At 44.1% G+C, this 22,936-nt stretch overlaps 1 protein-coding gene across 1 annotated transcript in view; it reads left to right on the forward strand.

The window, feature by feature from the left end:
* The window catches only part of LOC144685079 (ovochymase-2), a 46,191-nt gene that overhangs the window by 3,496 nt on the left and 19,759 nt on the right, over positions 1-22,936 (forward strand). The window contains exons 3-4 of the mRNA XM_078549614.1: positions 179-275; positions 2,112-2,245. Of these exons, the coding sequence (XP_078405740.1) occupies positions 179-275; positions 2,112-2,245 (231 nt within the window). The remainder of the gene's footprint in view (positions 1-178; positions 276-2,111; positions 2,246-22,936) is intronic.

Raw genomic sequence — 22,936 nt, forward strand, 5'->3', positions numbered from 1 at the left:
ACCCCCTCAGCACTGCACTGGAATTGTCAGCCTAGACTCTGGCTCATGTTTCTGGAATTGGGCTTGACCCACAACCTCTGGACTCAGGAGGTGAATGTGCTACTCATTGAGCCATGGTTGAAATCAGCAAACTGCCAATAAGTAAGCTATTACATGACGGTCATTGTTTTTCTTGCAGAGGCAGTGAACTGCAGTGTAACTGATGGGGCATTGATCGCAGTAGAAGGTCGTCTAGATTACCCAGAAAGTCCACGTCTGTACTATGAAAACAATGAGTAAGTATCACATGGCCTGAGGTCCCAATGTATTCAGAAGTCACAGTATTCAACCACACCTTGGAGAAAGGCAACAAAAGAGCTCAAAATCCCAAACTCCCCAAAATCCCCAAATTGCTAATTCAGCACACAACCCTGCCTTCACGTGTCATCCCAGGTTGACAAGTTGTGTGACAGTCATCAGTTTGCAATAGCTTGAAACCAAATCTTTCATGCAAAGTCACATGTTTGTTTCACCACATATTTAAAAAAAATTTATTCTTCGAATGTAAGTGTTGATCTATTTCTTCTGATCTTCTGATCTGCAAGATCAGCATTTGCTGCCCATCCCTAATAGCCTCTTGAGAAGAGGCTTGAACTGCTGCAGTCCATGTGCTGCAGGTACACCCACAGTGTTGCCAGGGAGGAAGTTCCAGGATTTTGACCTATAGTGACAGTGAGGAAATGGCCGATATAGTTCTAAGCCAGGGTGGCTTGTGGCATGGAGGAGAACTTGCAGGTGGTGTTCTTTCACCTTAACTTACTTTTACTTGCACCCGTCTCTGTCTGGCAGTAAAGAATGATCCAAACATTCACAAAGAGGTGTAGATTTGCTGACTAACCCTCTTCCTGCGCCAGTGCTCAACTGATTAAGGATAGGAGGAGGCTTAATAGAGGTTATTAAAATTATGACCGTTTTTTTTTGTTGGGAAAGGCTATTCAGTATTGTTGGTGGGAGGGTAGAGAACCGGAAGACAGTGATTTAAAGTGATTGGCAAAAGAATCGAAGGCGTCATGAGCAAAAGCTTTTTTTACGCAGCGTGTGCTTAGTATTTGGAATGCACTGCCCAAGTGGCTGATGGAGGCAGATTCAATCATGGCTTTCAAAGGGGAATTGGATAAGTACCTGAAGGAAAAAGAAATTGTAGAGCTGTGGAGATAGGGCAGGGGAATGGGCCTAGCCAAACTGTTCTTGCAGATAGCTGGCATGGGCTTGCCAGGCCATATGTCCCCCTTCTGTGCTGTAACCATTCTAAGATTCTATAATTCCCTTGAGTGTTGAGAGGTCAACAACATATGGGGCGATAAGTTAGAAGAAATATCTTTAGTCACATGGTTTCACAGGGAGTTGATGACGCAAAGATGTGCAGACTTGAGGGGTTTATGGCCTACTCCTATTCCTATTTCTTATGTTCTTATGAGGACAGTGGGATTAGTTTTGGATTCTTATAGCAAAGTGACGACATACAATGGGCCAAATGGCCTCATTCTGTGCAACAAAAACTCTCTATGGTTCATCACTGTGATGTGCTTTTTTAAAATAAGTGGGTTACCTCCTCCCTTAAAACACCGGTGAGAGGAATTTGAAATGTGTCCAAATCAGTTACAGCATGATTTCAATATCTCAGACTTTTAACATTAATGAACAACTAAATTTAATTTGCTGTCAGTTGCATGCTACCTGATCTCAGCAGTTAGTGGACTGCTGTTTAATCTCAAGTTTTATCATGGTAGCAATGCTTATTAGATAACAGACAATGAGAAAACGAGGAGAACTTTTTTACACTGCGAGTTGATGTGATCTGGAATGCGTTGCCTGAAAGAGCATTGGAAGTAGGTTCAATAGTAACTTTCAAAAGGGAATTGGATAAATACTTGAATGGGAAAAAACAATTGCAGGGTTATGGGACAAGAGGAGGCAGGAATGAAACTAATTGGCAAGCACTTTCAAAGACCGGCACAGGCACAATGGGCTGAATAACCTCCTTCAGTCCTGTAACATTCTATGATTCTAGACATTTTTTGAAATTTTGGTCTGTCATATTTTGGAGATCGTTTTTCTTTTTTTTAAACCAGAATTTGCCTATGGACTATCTATGTCCCAGAAGGAAAGCACATTTTACTGGAATTTATACAATTCGACATAGAACCCGGAATCTTCTGTGGAAACGACTCTCTCTCTGTGTACGACGAGCAAGATAAGCTTATCGGTGAGCAACGCCTGAAATAATTCCATGTTAAACTTCATAGCAGATGAACTTAGTGAATCTAATATTCAATCAGAACTATCAAGCCAACAAATCCATTTCCACGACTTGTATTGTGCATCAGTTTGCTGTGATAATTTGAATAATTTGTTTGTTCTGTTTCAAAACTGCACCTGCCCAACTACAGGTGGTGGAGAAGCAATCTGTTTTCAATGGTAGCACAGGCCTGGTGATAATGCATCAGCTGTCCGCCTTAGAAACATAGTAAATAGGAGCAGGAGTAGGCCATTCGGCCCTTCAAGCCTGCTCCACCATTCAATATGATCATGGCTGATCCTCTATCTCAACACCATACCCCTGCTCTCTCCCCATACCCCTTGATGTCTTCAGAGCCCAGGAATCTATCTATTTTCTTCTTAAATATATTCAGTGACTTGGCCTCCGCAGCCTTCTGTGGTAGAGAATCCCACAGGTTCACCACCCTTTGAGTGAAGATGTTTCTCCTCATCTCAGTCCTAAATGGCCTACCCCATATCCTGAGACTGTGATCCCTCGTTCTAGACCCCCCAGCTAGAGGAAACATCATCCCTGCATCCAGTCTGTCCAGCCCTGTCAAAATTTTATACATTTCAATGAGATCCCTCTCATTCTTCTAAACTCCAGCAAATATAGGCCTAGTCGACCCAATCTCTCCTCATACGATAATCCTGCTAGCCCAGGAATCAGCCTGGTGAGCCTTTGCTGCACTCCCTCTATGGCAAGTATATCCTCTCTTAGGTAAAGAGACCAAAACTGCACACAATACTCCAGGTGTAGTTTCACCAAGGCCCTGTACAGCTGCAGTAAGATATCCTTGCTCCTGTACTCAAGTCCTCTCGCAATGAAGGCCAACGTATCATTTGCCTTCTTAACTGCTTGTGCACCTCCATGCTTGATTTCAGTGATTGATGTACAAGGGCACCCAGGTCCCTTTGTACATCAACATTCCCAATCTATCACCATTTAAATAATACTCTGCCATTCTGTTTTTCCTATTGAAGTGGATAACTGCACACTTATCCATGTTATACTGTAACTGCCATGAATTTGCCCACTCACTCAACTTGTCTAAATTGCCTTGAAGCCTTTTAACATCCTGCTCACCACTCACATTCCCACCAAGTTTCATGTCATTAGCAAACTTGGAAATATTACATTTGGTTCCCTCATCCAAATCATTGATATATGTTGTGAATAGCTGGGGCCCAAGCACTGATCCCTGCAGTACCCCACTAGTCACCGCCTGCCACTCCAAAGAAGACCCATTTATTCCTACTCCCTGTTTCCTGTCTGCTAACCAATTCTCAATCCATGCCAATATATTACCCCCAATCCCATGTGCTTTAATTTTTCACACTAATGTCTCATGTGGGACTTTATCAAAAGTTTTCTGAAAATCCAAGTACATCACATCCACTGGTTCTCCCTCATCTATTCTGTTAGTTACGTCCTCAAAAAACTCCATTAGGTTTGTCAACCGTGATTTCCTTTTCATAAATCCATGTTGACTTTGTCTAATGCCATTGATATTTTCTAAGTGTCCTGTTATTACATCCTTTATAATAGACCTAGTATTTTCCCTATCACTGATGTTAGGCTAGCCGGTCTGTAATTCCCAGTTTTCTCTTTCCCTTCATTTTTTAAATAGTGGGGTTACATTTGCCACCCTTCAATCTGCCGGGATTGTTCCAGAATCTACAGAATTTTGGAAAATGACAACCAATATATCCATTATTTCCATGGTCACCTCTTTTAGTACTCTGGGATGTAGATTATCAGGCCCTGGGGTTTATCTACTTTCAGTCCCATTACTTTTTCCAGTGCTATATTTTTAGTAGTACTAATTTCCTTCAATTCCTCCTTCTTATTAGACTCTTAGTTCCCTAGCATTTCTGGGAAGTTGTTTATGTCTTCCCCTGTGAAGACAGAACTAAAGTAGTTGTTTAATTGTTCTGCCATTTCCTTGTTCTTTATTATAAATTCACCCGTTTCAGACTGTAAGAGTCCTACATTTGCCTGGCTTCCTTCTGCAGTGTCCATTTGCTATCTTCCCATTTTGGTCTTCTCCAATTTCGGTCTCTTGTGGATGCCTCAATTCTAATCATGCCTTCAGCTACTTAGACCCTAACCTCTGAATTTCCCTCTGTAAACCTCTCTACCTCTCTCCCCCCCTCTAAAACACTTGTCAAAACCTACCTCTTTGGATAAGCTTTTTATCACCTGTCCTAATATCTCCTTATGTGGTTTGGCGTCAAAACTTTTTATGATAACACTTTTGGCAAAGTGTCTTGGGACATTTTACAATGTTAAAGGTGCCAAATAAATGGATGTCATTGTTGTTGTTAAAAGCAGTGTGCCAATATACTCACTTGATCCACTCTGTGCCATTTTATCATGCGTGTTTTGGCCAGCCTGCATATTCCTTGAGGCATTCAACAGGCGGGGACCTCATTGAAATGTAAAGGTTGCGGTTCTGACCCTGGGCCTTGTGAATGGCGCTCTGTGGTGATCATGCGCTGAGGTGGAGGAAGTCATCACCATTTGGATACAGGATTAGAAGAGCTCTGGTTGAACACAGTTAAAGGTTGTCATGTGGACTAAGAGTGACAGAACATTTCCTCCAAACTCCAGGAGGACACCACAGGGTCTCATTTGCCCCCAGACTGTGTCCATCTCCTAACTGTGCTTACTTACGTTCCTCCCCAACCCTCCCCCATCAAAATAATTATACAATTAGATGGGGCTTGAATGGGAGGATGTTGAGAAGATGTTTCCACTAATTAGGGAACCTCGAACTAGGGGACATAGTTACAGATTAAGGGGACAGTCATTTAAAACTGAGATGCGAAGGAATTTCTTCTCTCAGAGGGTAGTGAATGTCTGGAATTCTCTACATCAGAGAGTTGTGGAGGCTAGATCACTGAAAGTATTTAAAGAGGAGATAGATTTTTGAAATATTGGGGAGTTGAGGGCTATGAGGAGCTGGCACGAAAGAGGAGTTGAGGCCTGGGGCAAATCAGCCAAGATCTTATTGAATGGGGGGGGCAGGCTTGAGGCGCCGAATGGCCTACTCCTGCTCCTTTTTTTAATGTTTTTATGTTCTAATTCAGAGAGAAACTATTCAGCAGGTTCCTGGCAACTGTTGCCCACCATGTTTACCCCTCCCTCACCCCATTCCTGTTTGGGTTCCTAGCATGGACATTGAAACTGAGTTAAAATGGCATGGGCATGGTGAGTCTTACCTTTTAGATCTCTTCCTAACCCCAGTTAAAATCAATGATGTGCGCTGAATGGAGATGAAATTCCTCTTGCTTGCCAATTCAAAATGGCTGATAGCAAATCAACAGTGGAAATGAAAACTGGAGGTGCTGCTGATTCACTGTTGTATCATTTTGCACCACTTCTCAAGACAGATTCCTGAACCCTATGAGATCATCAAACTTAAAATCTATAAATCAAAGACTTGCATTTATATAGGGCATTTCACAACCTCAGGATGTCCCAGAGCACTTTGCAGCCAGTTAAGTATTTTTGAAGCGTAGTCACTATTATAATTTCGGAAACACTGCAGCTAATTTCAATACAGCAAGTTCATACATACAGCAATGTGATAATGACCAGATAATCTGTTTTAGGGATGTTGATTGAGGGAGAAATATTGGCCAAGGACAATTACCCTGCTCTTCTTCAGTATATTGTCTTGGGATCCTTTATGTCCACCTGAGAGGGCAGATGGGACCTTGATTTAATGACATCTGAAAGACAGGACATCCGACAGTGCAACACTCCCTTAGTACTGCATTGGGGGAGTCATGGGGAAATGTTTGGATATCCAGCCTTTAGGTATGTGAATGTTTGTGTTGATTCTCTGTAATAATCAATTCATCCTCTTGCCAGGTACATTCTGTGGCACAATCCCTCCCTCACCGCTTGTGATCATCAGCAGCAGTGTGACACTGAAATTTATATCTGATTTTAATCATTTTGGAACTGGGTTCTCGGTTCAATACAAAGCAGTGGAGCCTGGCGCATTGAGAGGTACTTTTCATTAATCTATATGGAATCCATTTAATTTACTGACAATTTAAAAAAATTCTTTCATGCAATGTAGGCATCACAGGCAAAGCAAGCACTTGTTGCTGACCCCTAATTGCCTTTGAGAAGGTGGTGGTGGTGAGCCACCTTCTTGAACCTCTGCAGTCCATGTGGTGTGGATGGACCCACAGTACTGTTAGGGAGGGAGTCCCAGGATTTTGACCCCTGGACAGTGAAAGAACGGTGACATATTTCCAAGTCAAGTTGGTGTTTGACTTGGAAGGTAACTTGCAGGTGGTGGTGTTCCCATTCATCTACTGCCCTTGTCCTTCTAAGTGGTAGTGTTCCAGGCTTTGGAAGGTGCTGTTGTAAGAGCCCCTACTTGGTCTAAGAGTTTTTGCCTCTACTTGGTATCAATGGCACACAACAACTTTGATACTTCTGTACCTTGCTCATCCTGCTTTCTACCCTTAATGTCACCTATTAGCACATTCCTTAGATAATATCACCACCTTCAACACCTCTTTGTTCTTTTGTCTATGACATCTTTTGGCTATCTCCGCCTATCACTGGCCCTCTATCCAGCTCTACTTGTCCCACCACCCCACCTCTTAAACCAGCTTATATTTCACCTCTTTTCTATTTTTCCTTAGTTCTGTTGAAGAGTCATATGGACTCGAAACGTTAACTGTGTTCCTCTCCGCAGATGCTGTCAGACCTGCTGAGTTTTTCCAGGTATTTTTGTTTTTGTTTTGGATTTCCAGCATCCACAGTTTTTTGCTTTTAACTTTGATACTGTTCCACTAAATGTGGTACACGTTTATTAACGCCACCAAGAAATAGTAGGTATTCATTATACTGGTTAATTAGTAGCCCTGTGAGCTGGAGTTTGCCTCGTTGGCAAGGTCGCCATACATGTCTTCGGAGTGGCTGACCAAACTGCTCCATCCACTGCAGCAATGATGTCTTTGTGTGCTCTTTCTTTATACTGTTTTTGGCTCTGGCCTTCTGGTTTTCAATTACATCAATGTTTTTCCCTTGTCTTTATGTCCTAGGCCTCTCACAAGGCCAGGTTAAAATATTAGAGCCAGCCTGACTCCATTTTGTTATCTCTTACAATGTTATCATTCCCCAGGCTGGTACAGACTGACATCTTTATTACCTCTAACAAGCATAGAAAGGGTCTATTTTCTCACAGTTCAGGGCCAGTCCTTCTGCACAGTTTAATTCATTTTGCAGATCTTGTTAATTCTGGCAAGGCTGTGCATTGTAGGGGTGGCCGAGTTGTACTATTAATGATAGCGCTGATGTGCAGACACTTCTTAGGTGGAAACATTAAGTTTATTTACAATATACTCAGCAGCAGCTACATGTGTGCTTTCAACTCCAACTCCATCTCTACACTGACTGCTGAGGTAGCCCACGCTACTCTCCTATTGGTTACTATGGATCATGAGATCTTCCTTAGCAAGTATTATTCTTAAAGGTACATTACACACTAAATAAAACCACAATTACTACATTCCTCCACCCTTAACTTGGCTATACATATTATATTTACAAGTACATATTTTTCAAGACAACATAATATTTACACTGGGTAAGGAATTTACAAGTTCAGTTTTTCAGGTGGTTTCCTGGTATGTGTGGAAAATTGCAGCTCCACAACTTCAGATTCTTTGTCAGGAACCTCCTTTTCCAGAATTGCCTGAACATCAGGTGCTTCAGTGGGCACTTGCAGTTCTGTATCCTCAACACTTACAGGAACATTAGGCATCAAGGGAAATGGTGTTCCACAGGGCTCGGTGTTGGGACCCTTGCTGTTTGTGTTATATATTAATGATTTGGACGTGAACGTGGGGGGGCACGATTGGAAAATTTGCAGATGACACAAAGATTGGCCAAGTAGTGGATAGTGTAGAGGATAGCCATAATCTCCAAAACGATATAGATGGGTTGGTGGAGTGGATGGTAAAGTGGCAGATGGATTTTAACATAGAGAAGTGTGAGGTCATACATTTAGGGAGGTCAAACAGTTACAGGGATTACACAATAAACGGGAATATACTAAGAGGGGTAAATGAAGTGAGAGATCTTGGCGTACAAGTACACAGGTCCCTGAAGGCAGCAGTTCAAGTAGTCAAGGTTGTAAAGAAGGCATATGGAATGCTCTTCTTCATTGGCAGAGGTATAGAATATAAAAGTAAGGATATAATGTTGGAATTGTATAAAACACTGGTGAGGCTACAACTGGAGTATTGTGTGCAGTTCTGGTCACCACATTACAGGAAGGATGTAATAGCTCTGGAGAAAGTGCAGAGGAGGTTTACAAGAATGTTGCCAGGGTTAGAAAAGTGTAGCTACGAGGAGAGATTGGATGGGTTGGGGTTATTTTCCTTAGAACAAAGAAGGCTGAGAGGTGACTTGATTGAGGTGTACAAAATTATGAGGGGAATAGATAGAGTGGACAGATAAAATTGTTTCCCTTGATGGAGAATTCTAGAACCAGGGGACATAGATTCAAGATAAGTGGCAGAAGGTGTAGGGGGGACATGAGGAAGAACTTTTTTACGCAGAGGGTAGTGGGTGTCTGGAATTCGCTGCCCAAGTTGGTGGTAGAGGGAGAAACTCTAAACTCTGTTAAAAAGCACCTGGATCTGCACCTTAAGTGCTGTAAGCTGCAGGGCTATGGGCCGGGTGTAGGAAGGTGGGATTAGAAAGAGCAACTGGGTGTCCTCGGGCTGGCATGGACAAGATGGGCTGAATGGCCTCCTTCTGTGCTGTAACTTTTCTATGGTTCTATGGTTCTATGTCAGTCCTGGGTTGAGTATTCTCAATAGGAAACGCAAACTGGGTCATGGTCACTGGTGGAATCAATTCTTGGTGATTTGTCTCTCCCTTCCTTAAATGGCCCACATGTTTACCATTGATCCAGACTTCCACCACCACGTGGTAAGATAGCAGTCCAGTCACCACACTTTTTCACCAAGTCACCCAAAATTTTCACAGATACCGGCTCTTCCACAGTAAATTTCCTCTTGCGACTATGTCAGTCATGTCTAGTTTTCTGGGTTCCCTGACTCCTTTCCACCTTCCCCTTTGAATTCAGCATTATTAAGCTCAATCACGTCCTGAGATAGCGTTTCAACAATACCTCCGCAGGTGTGACACCTGTTGTTGTGTGAGGGGTAGTCCTTTAATGAAAAAGAAAGCGTGTTAGCTTGGTTGCCAAAGAATCACCAGTTATCTTTTTCATGCCTTCCTTGAATGTTTGAACCAGCCATTCAGCCAGTCCATTTGAGGAAGGGTAGTACAGTCCAGTTTTCACATGAATGATACCGTTGAGGCTCATAAACTGTTGAAACTCAGCACTCGTAAATGCCGTGCCGTTATCGGAAAACGACTAGTCTGTGAATGGCAAAACTCTGAAATAGTTTCTCAATTGTAGCGGCTGATGTTGGTGACTTCACCTCATACATCCAATCATTTTTAATGGGCATTGACAATGAGCAGAAATATTGGGGAGAATTTTCTCCATGTCGGGCGGGCTGGTCGGGAGTAGGTGCGGAGCCGTTCGCTGCCCACGATCGGCTCCGTGCCGCCATTTTATGTGGACGGGCCATTTAAGGCCCACCCAGCGTGACACACGGCCAGTAGCGCTCAGTGCTACCTGCGCTGACAAGGGAGAAGAGGGAGAGTCGGAGCCTGCGCTCTTTCGTGCGCATACACGTGAAAAAGCGCAGAAATCTCCCTGAGGCACAGAGCTGCCTCAGGGAGATTAAGTTCATGTTGAAATGTTTAAATAAAGAAAGATAAAAATTATTTAGACATGTCTCCTCATGTAACACTGTCACATGAGTTGGGACATGTTTATGAAATGTGAATAAAATTATTTATAGATTTTATTAAACCATCAGGAAACCTCATCCCGCCCATGGATGAGGTTTCCTGAAAAACATGAAGGCCGCTTGGGCTCTTCGTCTGCCCACCAACCTTAAGGTTGGATGGGCAGCATTGATAATTAGTTTAATTGGTTTTTAATGGCCTTAACAGGCCTTTGACAGTTTGGTGGGCACGCAGCCATCTTTGGCGTGCGCCCGCCGAACGAAAGATCTGAATGACACGCGGTGACATCAGGCCTGCATCATCGCGTGTCATTTTACGCCCCCGCACGCAGACGTGAAAATTCTGGCCATTGTTCCCAGGCAAGGTCCAACTTAGTCAATGTGTAACGACACCCAAGGTCTACCTGGCCAGGGTGTAACGGAGCTGTCACTGGCAACTTTCGCAGTTGCTGACATTGCACGGAGTGCTTTACTAAACTCTCTATTTCACCATCTAGCCCAGGCCACCATAGATAGCTGCGTGCTATTGTTTTCATTCAGGAAATTCCTGGACGGGCACTGTGTTGTTCAATTAAAAATGGCTCCCTTCCCTTTGAAGGAAATATCACTCATGCTCCCCACAATAAGATGCCATCCTGGCTGGGTATTTCATGTTTTCTGTTGAAGTGCAGTTTCATATCATTAGATACGGGCTCCTGTGACCAACCACGTAGCACTTGTCCTCGTACTCGAGATATGTCTGGGCCCCGTCTTGTCCAGTCTCTGATCTGTCGAGCACATACCGGGGAGGAATCTAAGATATTTCACAGTAAAACAAGTTCCTGTGGAACTGGGACGTGCTCATCATTTTCTTGTAAAGGCAAACGACTAAGGGCAGTGGCATTTGCAATTTGATTGCCAGGCCTATGTATGAAACTATATTCATATGCTGCCAGAATTAAAGCCCATCATTGTATTCTTGCTGAGGCTATGGGTGGTATAACCTTGTCCTCACTAAACAATCCCAGCAATGGTTTGTGGTCTGAAACAATTGTAAAATGGCGATCGTGTATGTACTGGTGAAATTTCTTGACCCAAAGATGATGAACAGGCCTCCCTTTTCTATCTGCGAGTATCCCTTTTCTGCTTTGGTGAGCGCTCTTGTTACGTAACCTATTGGCCGTTCCATGCCATCATCCATCAGATGAGAGAGCACTGCTCCCACTCCATAGAGGGATGCATCACATGTCAGCACCAATTCTTTTGTCTGGTCATAATTAACTAATAGTTTGGACGAGTACAACAATTGTTTCACCTTTATGAAAGCTTCTTTCTGAGGTGCCTCCCAAGACCAGCGTTGGTTCTTCTTGAGTAGAGAATGCAGGGGGGCCAGCACTGTCGACAAATTGGGTAAGAACCACCCATATTAGTTGATCATTCCTAGGAATGATTTGAGCTCTGAGGTGTTCTTTGGCGCAGGTGCCTCCCTTATGACTTTCTCCTCAAATGGGTGGAGGCCCTGTGAATCTACCCGGTGACACAAATAGATTACCTCCCCCGCTTGGAACTTGCACTTCTCTTTTTTTAAATGCACTCCAGCTTGCAAGAAACGTTTTAAGGCTTCTTCTAAGTTTGCCAAATGCTCCTTTTCAGTGAACCCTGTCACCAATACATTGTCTAAATAGACTACAACCTGGGGCAATCCTTGCAGTAAGCTTTCCATTGTTCTCTGAAAGATGGCACAAGCAGAGGAGACACCAAAAGGCAATCATATATTGGTACAACCCTTTGTGGGTGTTAATTGTGACAAATTCGTGGGAGGTATTATCCAACTCTAATTGTTGATAAGCATGAATCATGTCAAGCTTTGTGTACATTGTCTCTCCTGCCAGCTTGGCATACAGGTCTTTGATTTTTGGAATGGGTTGTCTGTCTAGCTTGGCTACTTTATTAGCCCTCAGTTTGTAGTCTCCACAAATTCGGACACTTTGATCAGGGACTATGGGTGCTGCCCATTCTGAGAACTGAACAGGTTGTATAACGCCCAGTTTCTCTAGTCTGTGCACTTCAGTGTCAACCCTTTCTCACAGTACGTACGCCACCAGTCTCACCTTCATGAAGCAAGGGGTTGCTTCCGGGATCCACATGAATCTTGGCCTGCAGGCCCTGGATTTTCACCAGTTCGTCCTTAAAGATGGTGGTGTACTTTCTAAATAGCTCTGGTGGCCCACTTGCTTGCAACTGAAAGATTTTACACCATCTAATTTAATCTCCTTTAACCAATTTCACCCCAGGAGGCTTGGCCCTTCACCTGCTACCACCATCAAGGGTAGCTTTGCTGATTGGCTTCCATAATGGACAGTTACTCCATTTATGCCTTTTACTTGAACATCTTCACCTGTATATGTTTTTAGCTTGGCGGCTGTTTCTTCTAAACTTAATTGATGTTCACCATTACTCAAATGTCTGAAGGTGTGTTCCCGAATTACTATACTGGAAGCTCCCATGTCCACTTCCATTCTAACAGGTTTGCCATTTACTTTCACTGTGATGAAAATTGGTTCTGTCTTTCCAACTTTCAGATTAAACAATAAGTAAATGTGTGAATTTGTTGTTTCAGGCTCTTCTACATTGTGGAATTATAGGAGTGTAGATTTCATTGGGCTTCTTCTTTTGTTAACAAACTTGCTGGGACCTTTCCTTGCATTGCCTTATCATATGTCCTACAATATCATATGTGCTACAATAGTAGCATTCAATTTTTTTAAACTGCCAATCGCTAAAAGACTGCTTGTTTCCATCTCTATTAAAATTATTCTTTGAATTCGCTGCTAAGTCATTTTTCTTTATTCTTTGGCTAGCAGGGACTGTTTCCTGCTTCTTGGACAGAGTCTCACTTTTACATGCCTCTTCGGCTGAGGTTTCCCACACAATATGGATGCCATTTTGCGCACCCTGTATTGCATTTGAATCTCTTACTGCGCTTTCCATGGCCAGCACTATCTCTAGTGCCTTCTTGAAGTCCAGATTTGCTTTGGACAATAATCTTTTCTGAATAGTGTGCTCATTCACACTGCATACTAAACGATCCCTGAGCATGTCATTCAGAGTTGTATCGAACTCACAGTGTTCTGTTAGCTGCTTCAGATTTGCCATGTAGCATGCAATTGTCTCATCCGGGGCTCTATTTCATGAATTAAACCTGAACCTCTGCATCGTGACTGGGGGCTTTGGTTGAAAATGACCCTTCACGAGGTCCACCAATTCATTGAAATTCTTCAGATCTGGGGCACTGGGTGACGTCAAACTTTGAGTCAAGCTGTGGGTTTTGCTGTCACAAGTACTCAAGGGGATCACTTGCCTCTTCTCTTCCCCCGTAATCTCATTCGCTTGAAGTGTGAGGCATTCTATGTAATGAGACCAATCACCTGTGGCAGGTTCAAAAGGATCAATTCTCCCAAATTGTGGCATTTTGAGAGGGGATAACTTCTTCAATTCTAATGGAACTTGCTACTTACAATCACTGGGCGAGGTACAGTGCCAATTTCTTTTTAACTTGATTTCTCCTGTTGAATCCTGTTTTATCCTCATCACCAGTTTGTTGTAGGGTGGCTGAGTTGTGCTATTGGTGATAGAGTTGATCCGCAGGCACTTCTTGGGTAGAAATATTAAGTTTATTTCCAATATACTCAGCAGCAACTACACATGTGCTTTCAACTCCAACTCTATCACCACATCAACTGCTGAGGTGGCCCGCGCTACTCTGCTATTGGTTACTACAGGTCATGTGATCTTCCTTAACAAGTATTATTCTTAAAGTTACATTACACACTAAATAAAACCATAATTACTACACTGTGTGTTGACTAAATTATCCATCCTGCCTTGAGCCCAAAATGCAATTCTTCATGGGTCTTCAGTCAGGATGCTGCTTCTCTTCAATGTTCCATGCTACCACCATGAGATAAATTCTGCACACAGGGCCACCAAGCAACCAGTCTACATTCATTAATACAAAATGAATTAATTTCACTTAATTAATGATTAAAAGGTTAAGAAGTGATTAATACATTAAAAGAAAGTAAATAATACATTGGCCTACATTGTCTAATGAGCCTTGGTGAGTTGCTGCAGTTCTGCCCTGGAGCTGAGATGACTGACCTCCAACAAGCACAACTATCTTCCTTTGTGCTAGGTATGACTCCAACCAGTGGAGAGTTTTCCCCCTGATTCCCATTGACTTCACTCTTGCTAGGGCTCCTTGATGCCACACTCGGTCAAATGCTGTCTTGTTGTCAAGGACAATCACTCTCACCTCACCTCGGGAGTTCAGCTCTTTTGCCCATGTTTGAACCAAGGCTGCAATGAGGTCAGGAGCTGAGGGGCCTTGGCAGAATCCAAATTGGGCATCAGTGAGCAAGTTATTGCTAAGCAAGTGCCGCTTGATAGCACTGTTGATGACCCATCCATTACTTTACTGATGATGGAGAGTAGACTGATGGAGCAGTAATTGGCCTGGTTGGATTTGTCCTGCTTTTTGTGTACAGGACATACCTGGGCAATTTTCCACATAGCCAGGTAGTTGCCAGTGTTGTAGCTGTACTCGATCAGCTTGGCTAGGGCTGTGGCAAACTCTGGAGCACAGGTCTTCAGTACTATTGCTGGAATATTGTCAGAGCTTATAGCCTTTGCACTATCCTGTGCCTTCAGCCTTTTCTTGATATCATGTGGAGTGAATCAAATTGGTTGAAGACTGGCATCTGTGATGCTAGGGACCTCCAGAGGAGGCCGAGATGGATCATCCACTCGGCACTTCTGGCTGAAGATTGTGGCAAATGCTTCAGCCTTATCTTTTGTACTGATGTGCTGGGCTCCTCCATCATTTAGGATGTGGATATTTGTGGAGCCTCCTCCTCCAGGGAGTTATTTAATTGTCCACCACCATTCATGACTGGATGTGGCAGGACTGCAGAGCTTAGATCTGGTCTGTTGGTTGTGGGTTTGCTTAACTCTGCCTATCACTTGTTGCTTATGCAACACAAGTAGTCCTGTGTTATAGTTTCACCAGGCTGACACCTCATTTTTAGGTATGCCTGGTGATGCTCCTGGCATGCACACTTCATTGAACCAGTGTTGATCCCCTGGCTTGATGGTAATGGTAGTGTGGGGGACATGCCGGGCATGGAGTTACAGAATGTGTTTCAGTATAATTCTGCTGCTGCTGATGGTCCACAGGGTACATTCTGCACCTTTGCCACCCTCCTCTAAGTCGTGTTTAACATTGAGGAGCCCTGATTCATCAGCTGAGGGAAGACATTTCATGGAAGTTTCCTTGCCCATGAGGCTACATAGGGTCTGGAGTCAATGTTGAGGACTCCCAGGGTAACTCCCTCCCGACAATATAGCTCCTCTGTTGGGTCTCTCCTGCTGGTGGGACAGGAAATACAGGGATGGTGATGGTGGTGTCTGGGTCATTATCTCTAAGAGATGATTCTGTGAGGATGACTATGTCAGGCTGTTGCTTGACTAATCTGACAGCTCTCCCAATTTTGGCACTAGCTCTCAGGTGTTAGTAAGGAGGGCTTTGCAGGGTTGACAGGGCTGAGTTTGCCGTTGTCGTTTCCCATGCTTAGGTCGCCTGTTGGGTTTCATTCCTTCTTAAGACTTTGTAGCAGCTTGATACAACTGAGTGGCTTTGCTGTGGGTCTGGAGTCACATGTAGGCCACACTAGATAAGGGCAACTAGATTTCCTAGTGAACCAGAGGGGTTTTTATGACAATGGTTTCATGGTCATTATCAGACTTTATTAAAATTCCAGATTTTTATTTTTCAATTCAAATTGCACCATCTGTAGTGGTAGGATTTGAACCTGGGTTCCCAGAGCATTACCATGGTCCCTGGATTACTAGCCCAGCAACAATACCACTGCACCATCCCCTACATGGCTGGCTCAGATCAGTTTCTGGTTAATAGTAACATCCAGGATGTTGATTGTAGAGGATTCAGTGATGGTACTTCTATTGAATGTTAAAGAGAGATGGTTAGATTCTCTCTTATTGGAAATGCTCATTGCCTGGCACTTGTGTGGCATGAATACCACTTATCAGCCCAAGCCTGAATGTTGTCTAAGTCTTGCTGCATACAGACAAAGATTGCTTCAGTATCTGAACAATTGTGAATGGTGTGAATATTGTGCAATCATTAGTGAACATCTTCACTTCTGACCTTATTATGGAGGGTAGATCATTGGTGAAGGAGCTGAAGATTGTTGGGCCTCAGACACTGAGGAACTCCTACGGTGATATTCATTGACTGAGATGATTGGCCTCCAACAACCACAACCATCTTCCTTTGTGCTGGGTATGACTCCAACCAGCGGAGAGTTTTCCCCTTGATTCCCATTGACTTAAATTTTGTCAGGGCTTCTTGATGCTACATTCAGTCAAATGCTGCCTTGATGTCAAGGGCAGTCACTGTCACCTCATCTCTGGAATTCAGCTCTTCTGTCCATGTTTGAACCAAGGCTGTAACGAAGTCAGGAGCTGAGTGGCTCTAGGAGTTTTTAAGACTCAGATTGATAGATTTTCTTAGATAATATTTTCTTCCACTCTCCATGAACTTAAGTTCACCCAAAATTCTCTGCCTGTGTCTAAACTTGCATCAAGTCCCATATCAAACCTATGCTTGCTGACATACATTTACTCCCAGTCCAGCAATGCTTTCATCCATGTTTTCAAATTTCTTCCCAAACTCATCCTACCGTACTTTTCTGTAATCTCCTCCAGCCCCACAACCCTCAAGGATATCGGCGCTAATCTAATTCTAGGCTCGCACACATCCCTGATTTTAATTGCTCCACCATTGGCAGCCGTGCTTTCAGCTGCCTAGACCCTAAACCCTGGAATTCCCTCCCTAAACCTCTTCGTAACTGTGCCTCACTCACCTCCTTTAAGATGCTTTTTAAAACCTACCAGGTCGACCAAGCTTTTGATTCCCTGGACAGAATTCGTGCGGGAGCGTGCCTGACCCGCTTGAGTGTAAAATAGCGTGTGATGACGTCAGACGAGCATTCCGATGTCATCCTGCACCAGTGTGATATGTCAGAAGCACGCCCACTGACAATTAAGAAGCCAATTAAGCCCATTAAAGGCGTAATTGTCCCTGATTTTCCTTGTTCGTTCCTGCCTTATGGCTGGCGGACGAGCGAATCGGCCAGGCGGCATTTCCATTTTTCATGAAACCTCATCCAAGGGCGGGAAGAGGTTTCCGTTAATTAATTAAAAAAAAATTCTATGGACAGAATTTTTATAACGTACATGTTCAGGTGACTGTTTGATGGTTGGACATTTTTGTTCTTATTTTAAAACCTTTATTTAATACTTTTGCGGCCTTCAGCTCCCTGAGGCAGCTCTCCGCCTTCAAGGAGCTTTCATTCCGCGCTCGCCCACGCTTACCTCAGCGGCCGCCCTCCTCCTGCCCCCACCCTGGCAGCGCTGAGCATTTCAGCGCATGCTTCACACTGGCTGGCTGTTAATTGGCCATCCAGTGTGAAATCGCAGTTGATGGGCTCTTCCCCGGCTGCTCTTGGGCCTGCAGATTGTGCCCGCAAGCCGACCTAAAGATCCTGACCCCTGTATTTCTTCTGGGTGTCAAATTCTGTCTGATAATTCTCTGTAGCGTCCCTTCGGACTAGTGTGATCAAACTGACTGGTGGAACCGGTTGAATGGTCTCCCCTATTCCTATTGTTTTTAGCAATGTGTATGTCACGGTGAACTGAACTGAGAGGATCTCTTATGGTTTAATGCAGTTCACATTGGCTCCTCTGAAATACAGGCATATTCTTTGGCCATTGAGACTTTTTAAGGTGCTTGGCAGGGGGGTGGTGGGGGAAATAGCGGGATGGTAAAATTTCTCCACAGCATCAATGTGTGATAACGAGTTGGCTGCCTGTCTAGCAGCCCACATGATTCCCTTGCCCATTGAATGAGCCCTCAGGCTGAAGGTCGGCCCCTCTGACAATACAGCGCTCCCTCAGTACCTGCTGGAGGCTGTAGACAACATGCCCATATCCTGCGATGGGGTTTGAAATCATCATCTTCTGGCTCTGAGGCAAAGGCCAGGATTATACCGCCCCCTGGAGGCTGGGTCGGAGTCACATGAGCCAGTTAAATCACGGAGGATGAGTCGGCTCCATTTTATCGATGGTGAGACTAGCTAAGGAGAGACTGCCTGCCTGAGGAGGTGGGCAGTCGATTTACATAATTAAAGGCCCAATTAGAGGCCATTTTATGGTGCCTTCGACATTTTGCCAACTGCGGGGCAATCCCTGGTGGTATAGGGAGGCCGCCAGTTAGATGTGGGTAAAATTTACCTGTGGTAAAATTATCGAGCAGGTGTCATTGCTGGTCAGTGCGGGCTTGAGGCCCACATTTTCCCAACATTGGAGTTCTGACACCCCTCGTAAAATTCAGCCCAAGAATACTAGCCACCCAGGCACGTCTGACACAAAATTAGGCACATTGGAAACGGAGGTGTCACCTTCTTAAACAATTGGCTGAATTGCCATTGTTACCCAATGTTACAGGATGATTTTGCTCTTGCTTAGAACGTTTCTTACCAGTTGGGAAATTGCGCACTTGTAGTACACGCCCAGCCACATTGAAAAACCTCTCAAAATGTGTTCCTGATAGCTGGGGCTCGCCCTCTCGAATGTAAAGCTTTGTCAACGATGGTTCAGTTGCAACACTCTCACCTCTGTATCACAAGCTCGTAGGCTGAAGTCTCACTCCAAAGACACGAGTGCAAAAATCTAGGCTGACAACTAGTACTGAGGGAATGCTGCAGTGTTGCAGATGGTGTGTTTCAAGCGAGAAATTAAATCATTGCCCTGCCTGCCCTCTCAGGTGGACATAAAAGATCCCATTGCACTATTTTGAAGACGAGCAGGAAAGTTCTCCCCAGAGTTCCGGGGCTAATATTTATCCTTCACCCAGCATCACTAAAGCAGATTATCTGGTCATTGTCACATTGCTGTATGTGGGAGCTTGCTGTGCACAAATTGGCTGCTGCATTTCCTACATTACAATAGCAACTGCACTTCAAAAATACTTTGTTGACAATGGTAATCTATGAAAGGCGCTACAGAAATGCAAGTGTTCCTTTTTTTTGAGGTTGGATTGAGGAGCAAACAGACCATGTATAAAGGGATAAAACTTCCCCATGCACAGTAACGAACTGAGAACCATATCTTTCAACAAGCAACATAGAATGGTGTGAACCAGTGTCTTGTACCAGGAGCTGCCATTGCTAGTTCTTCACTACTGGTTGTGTGTAATCCAGGGAGTAACACGGGGGAATGCCTATGAAGTCTTGCATCACCCAGGTTGGTATTACAACCTGAGCTATCTCCAACAGCAGCACTATAAAATAAATAGAGCTCCTTTGGAATTTTTGAGCACTTGTGTGTACAAAATTTCAATTAAAAAAATCTGCATTTATATATCACCTTTAATGTAGGGAAAAGTTCCAAGGCACTTCATAGAAGTGTAAATCAGACTAAAATTGACACTGAGCCACATAGGAGATCTTAGGACCAGTATTAAAAGCTTGGTCAGAGACACAGGGTTTTTAGAAATCTTGGGGAGAGAGAGAGATAGGGAGGTTTAGTGAGGGAATTCCAGAGTTTAGGACCAAGGCACAGCTGCCAGTGGTTGAGTGAAGGAAACTGGGGTTGTGCAAAATGCCTGAATCTCAGAGGGCTGTAGGTCTGGACAATGTTACAAAGATAGGGAGGAGGCGAGGTTATGGAAGGATTTGAGCAAGAGGATAAGAAGCTTAAATGCTAAAGCCATCTGTGGACTGAGAGCCAAACTCATCAACAGGAATAATTAAATGTTTGTATTTTCATCATCGTAATTGGAAAGCCTCGACAGCAGCTGCTTTGAAGTCAGGGAGCCAAGTTCCTATCAAATGTACATTTAATTAAATACCCAGGACGGCAGCAAAGAAGATAACGGGTGCATCAATACAGAAAACAAACCAAGGGAACCTGGGTGTGCATTTATAATGCAGGTTTTAATATCTAACAGCTAGACTGTGAGTATAAATAGTACAAACATGGCCTTTTGATCAGCAGAAACCCAAATAATTATGAAGAGCGAAGCAATAAATTATTTCTACACGGCTGACACAGAAAGTAAACACTGCGCTAGAAACAGAAAATGCTGGGAAAAAGCAGCACGTCTGTCAGTGTATATCTGTACAGAGAAATAGGGTACGATGGTTTGGAAAACCTTGACAGTAGAAGAAAAATAGCCTTTGGAAAGTGCACAGGTATGAAGGAGCATTCTAGTAAGTCAGAAATAACCCTCTTAGGATGCATTCCAGTCCCTTGTGCATCCCCGATTTTAATCGCTTCACCATTGGCGGCCGTGCTTTCAGCTGCCAAGGCCCAAAGATCTGGAATTGCCTCCTCAAACCTCTCTGCCTCTCTACCTCTACTCCTTTAAGATACTCCTTAAACCTGCCTCTTTAAACAAGCTTTGGCCACTTGTCCTAATTTTTCCATATATCAGTTGGTGTCAACATTTGATAAATGGTCCTCTGAAACGCCTCAGGGCATTTTAATACTTTAAAGAAGCTATATAAATGCAAGTTGCTGTTGTTACAGTCACATTGCTGCTTTAGGCGTGGGACAGCTCAAGTTCCAACCTGGTGAACCTCTCTATACACTGCTGGACCCTGTTCGCTGTAACTCCAACTTGAATCGTCCAAATGCCCTGCTACACAGTTGGGAAGAGCTGTCTACCAACATGCCCAATGAAGCACTTAGTTAACCCAGTTTGATACCACCCTGGATTTGCACTCCATGGGGTATCTGTTCATTCAGTAACTCACTGTGCTTGACTCCAGATTTGGGAATGAGTGCCCATGACTCAGGATGTACACTGCGAGTTTGGTTTACAATCTGCTAGTGCAAATGAAGCCCTAAAAAATGGACAGAGCAGGTGCCAGCAATCAGAATATGATGGGCAAATTCAGCAATTGGGCAAGCTTTTTTTCTCTTTATTTTTTGATGGGATGTGGGCTTCACTGGAAAGGCCAACATTTGTTCCCCATCCCTAATTGCCCTTGAACTGAGTGGCTTGCTAGGCCATTTCAGAGGGCAGTTAAGAGTCAACCACATTACTGTGGGTCTAGAGTCACATGTAGGCCAGATTGGGTAAGGATGGCAGATTTACTTCCCTAAAGGGCATTAGTGAACCAGATGAGTTTTTACAACAGTCAATGACCAGCCTTAGTTTCACTTTTGCTTTCGAGCAGAGCACACACACCTCTGCTGCTGATGTCTTCAAGCGTTCTATCCATGTACCTCTGTTCTCATGTGCCTAGTTTAAATAAAAGCACCCATGACATGTTTACCAATCCCTTATGAGTGATTGGTGCCTTTATATCATTATTACAACCATTATTGAGACCAGCTTTATACCTCAGTATTTTATTAATTTGAATTTAAATTCCACCAACTACCATGGTGGGATTTGAACTTATGTCCCCAGCCTGGACCACCAATCCAGTGACATTACCACTATGCTACCTTCTCCCCCAAACTAATAGCCAATGATCCAATGTACCAACTAATGATCCCTGCCAGCCAATTGTACTGCATAACAATTGACTGTTAACTGATCTGAAGTAAATGGAAATATTGGGAGAATTTTCTGTGCCTGCTGGCGTCTGGCATCATGGCAGGCGAGAGAGGACAATATGACGTGAAGGCCAAAAACCGGTTTTACAATGTCGTGAAACTGGTTTGTGATTGTCCGCTCTGCCTGTCAATAGCGGGCCATGTTTCCTGCCACCGCACGTTGAGAACTTCATTATATACATCTGCATATCATTATAAGCCCAGCTCACTGGTATCATCCCCCACTCTGGATCATCTGAGCATGCCGACATGTTTCACGACTGTACATAGGCGACGTGCACCTGGCGAGCTGAACTTGACTTGGAATTTCGAAGTTTGTTTGCCTACCTGGCTTTGGGCAGTACTCACAGGCATCAGTGCTAGGCTTTGTAGACAGCACCACATCACTTTTAGTGGGGGGGGGACTCATGTCCACCTACCAGACCAGCCTTAAGCCGGGGTTTGCTTTTCAATGGCTGCAGGGCTAGGGCTTGCTTGGGGAAAGGGGAGAAATGGCCTCAGGCAAGGGAAGAGGCTGCAGGACGAAGGCTGTGCTGGGGAAGTGGGGTGTGCCGAGGTGTGTGTGGGGGCACATGTTAATTTGTGCATGGCCTCAAGATGGTGAGGGCTGTGGAGGCAGTCTCCAGAGGAGATGAGGCTGGATGGAGATGTGAGGGAATGTGTGTGAGAGAGTGGGTGGTGATGTCCCTTGAGCTGGCAGTGAGTGAGATGCCAGTGAATGTGTGACGGGCTTGTGAGTGTGTGAGTTTAGAGTGATGAGATGGTTACCTTACCCTGGCGGCACAGATGAGATCATTCATCCTCTTTCTGCACTGGATGGCCGATCTCTTCTGTGCAGCGTTGGCACTGACCATCACTGCCACCGCCTCCCAATCTGGAGTGGTAAGATTGAAGGATGTCCTGCGGCCAGAGTGGGGGTGGAGGACATCACAGCGCACCTCCAAAGGGCTTTCCAGTGACTGGTCACTGAACTTTTCTTGGCTTTTGGGGCCATGTCTTCACTGGAGCAGTCCTGGGCTGCAAGAATTGAGAACTGAATATGTAGTATTTCAGCTGAATCTTATTTTGTTTGAATAAAACCTGCAAA

The sequence above is a fragment of the Cetorhinus maximus genome, chromosome 9, assembly GCF_964194155.1.
Source record: "Cetorhinus maximus chromosome 9, sCetMax3.hap1.1, whole genome shotgun sequence".
NCBI lineage: Eukaryota > Metazoa > Chordata > Chondrichthyes > Lamniformes > Cetorhinidae > Cetorhinus > Cetorhinus maximus.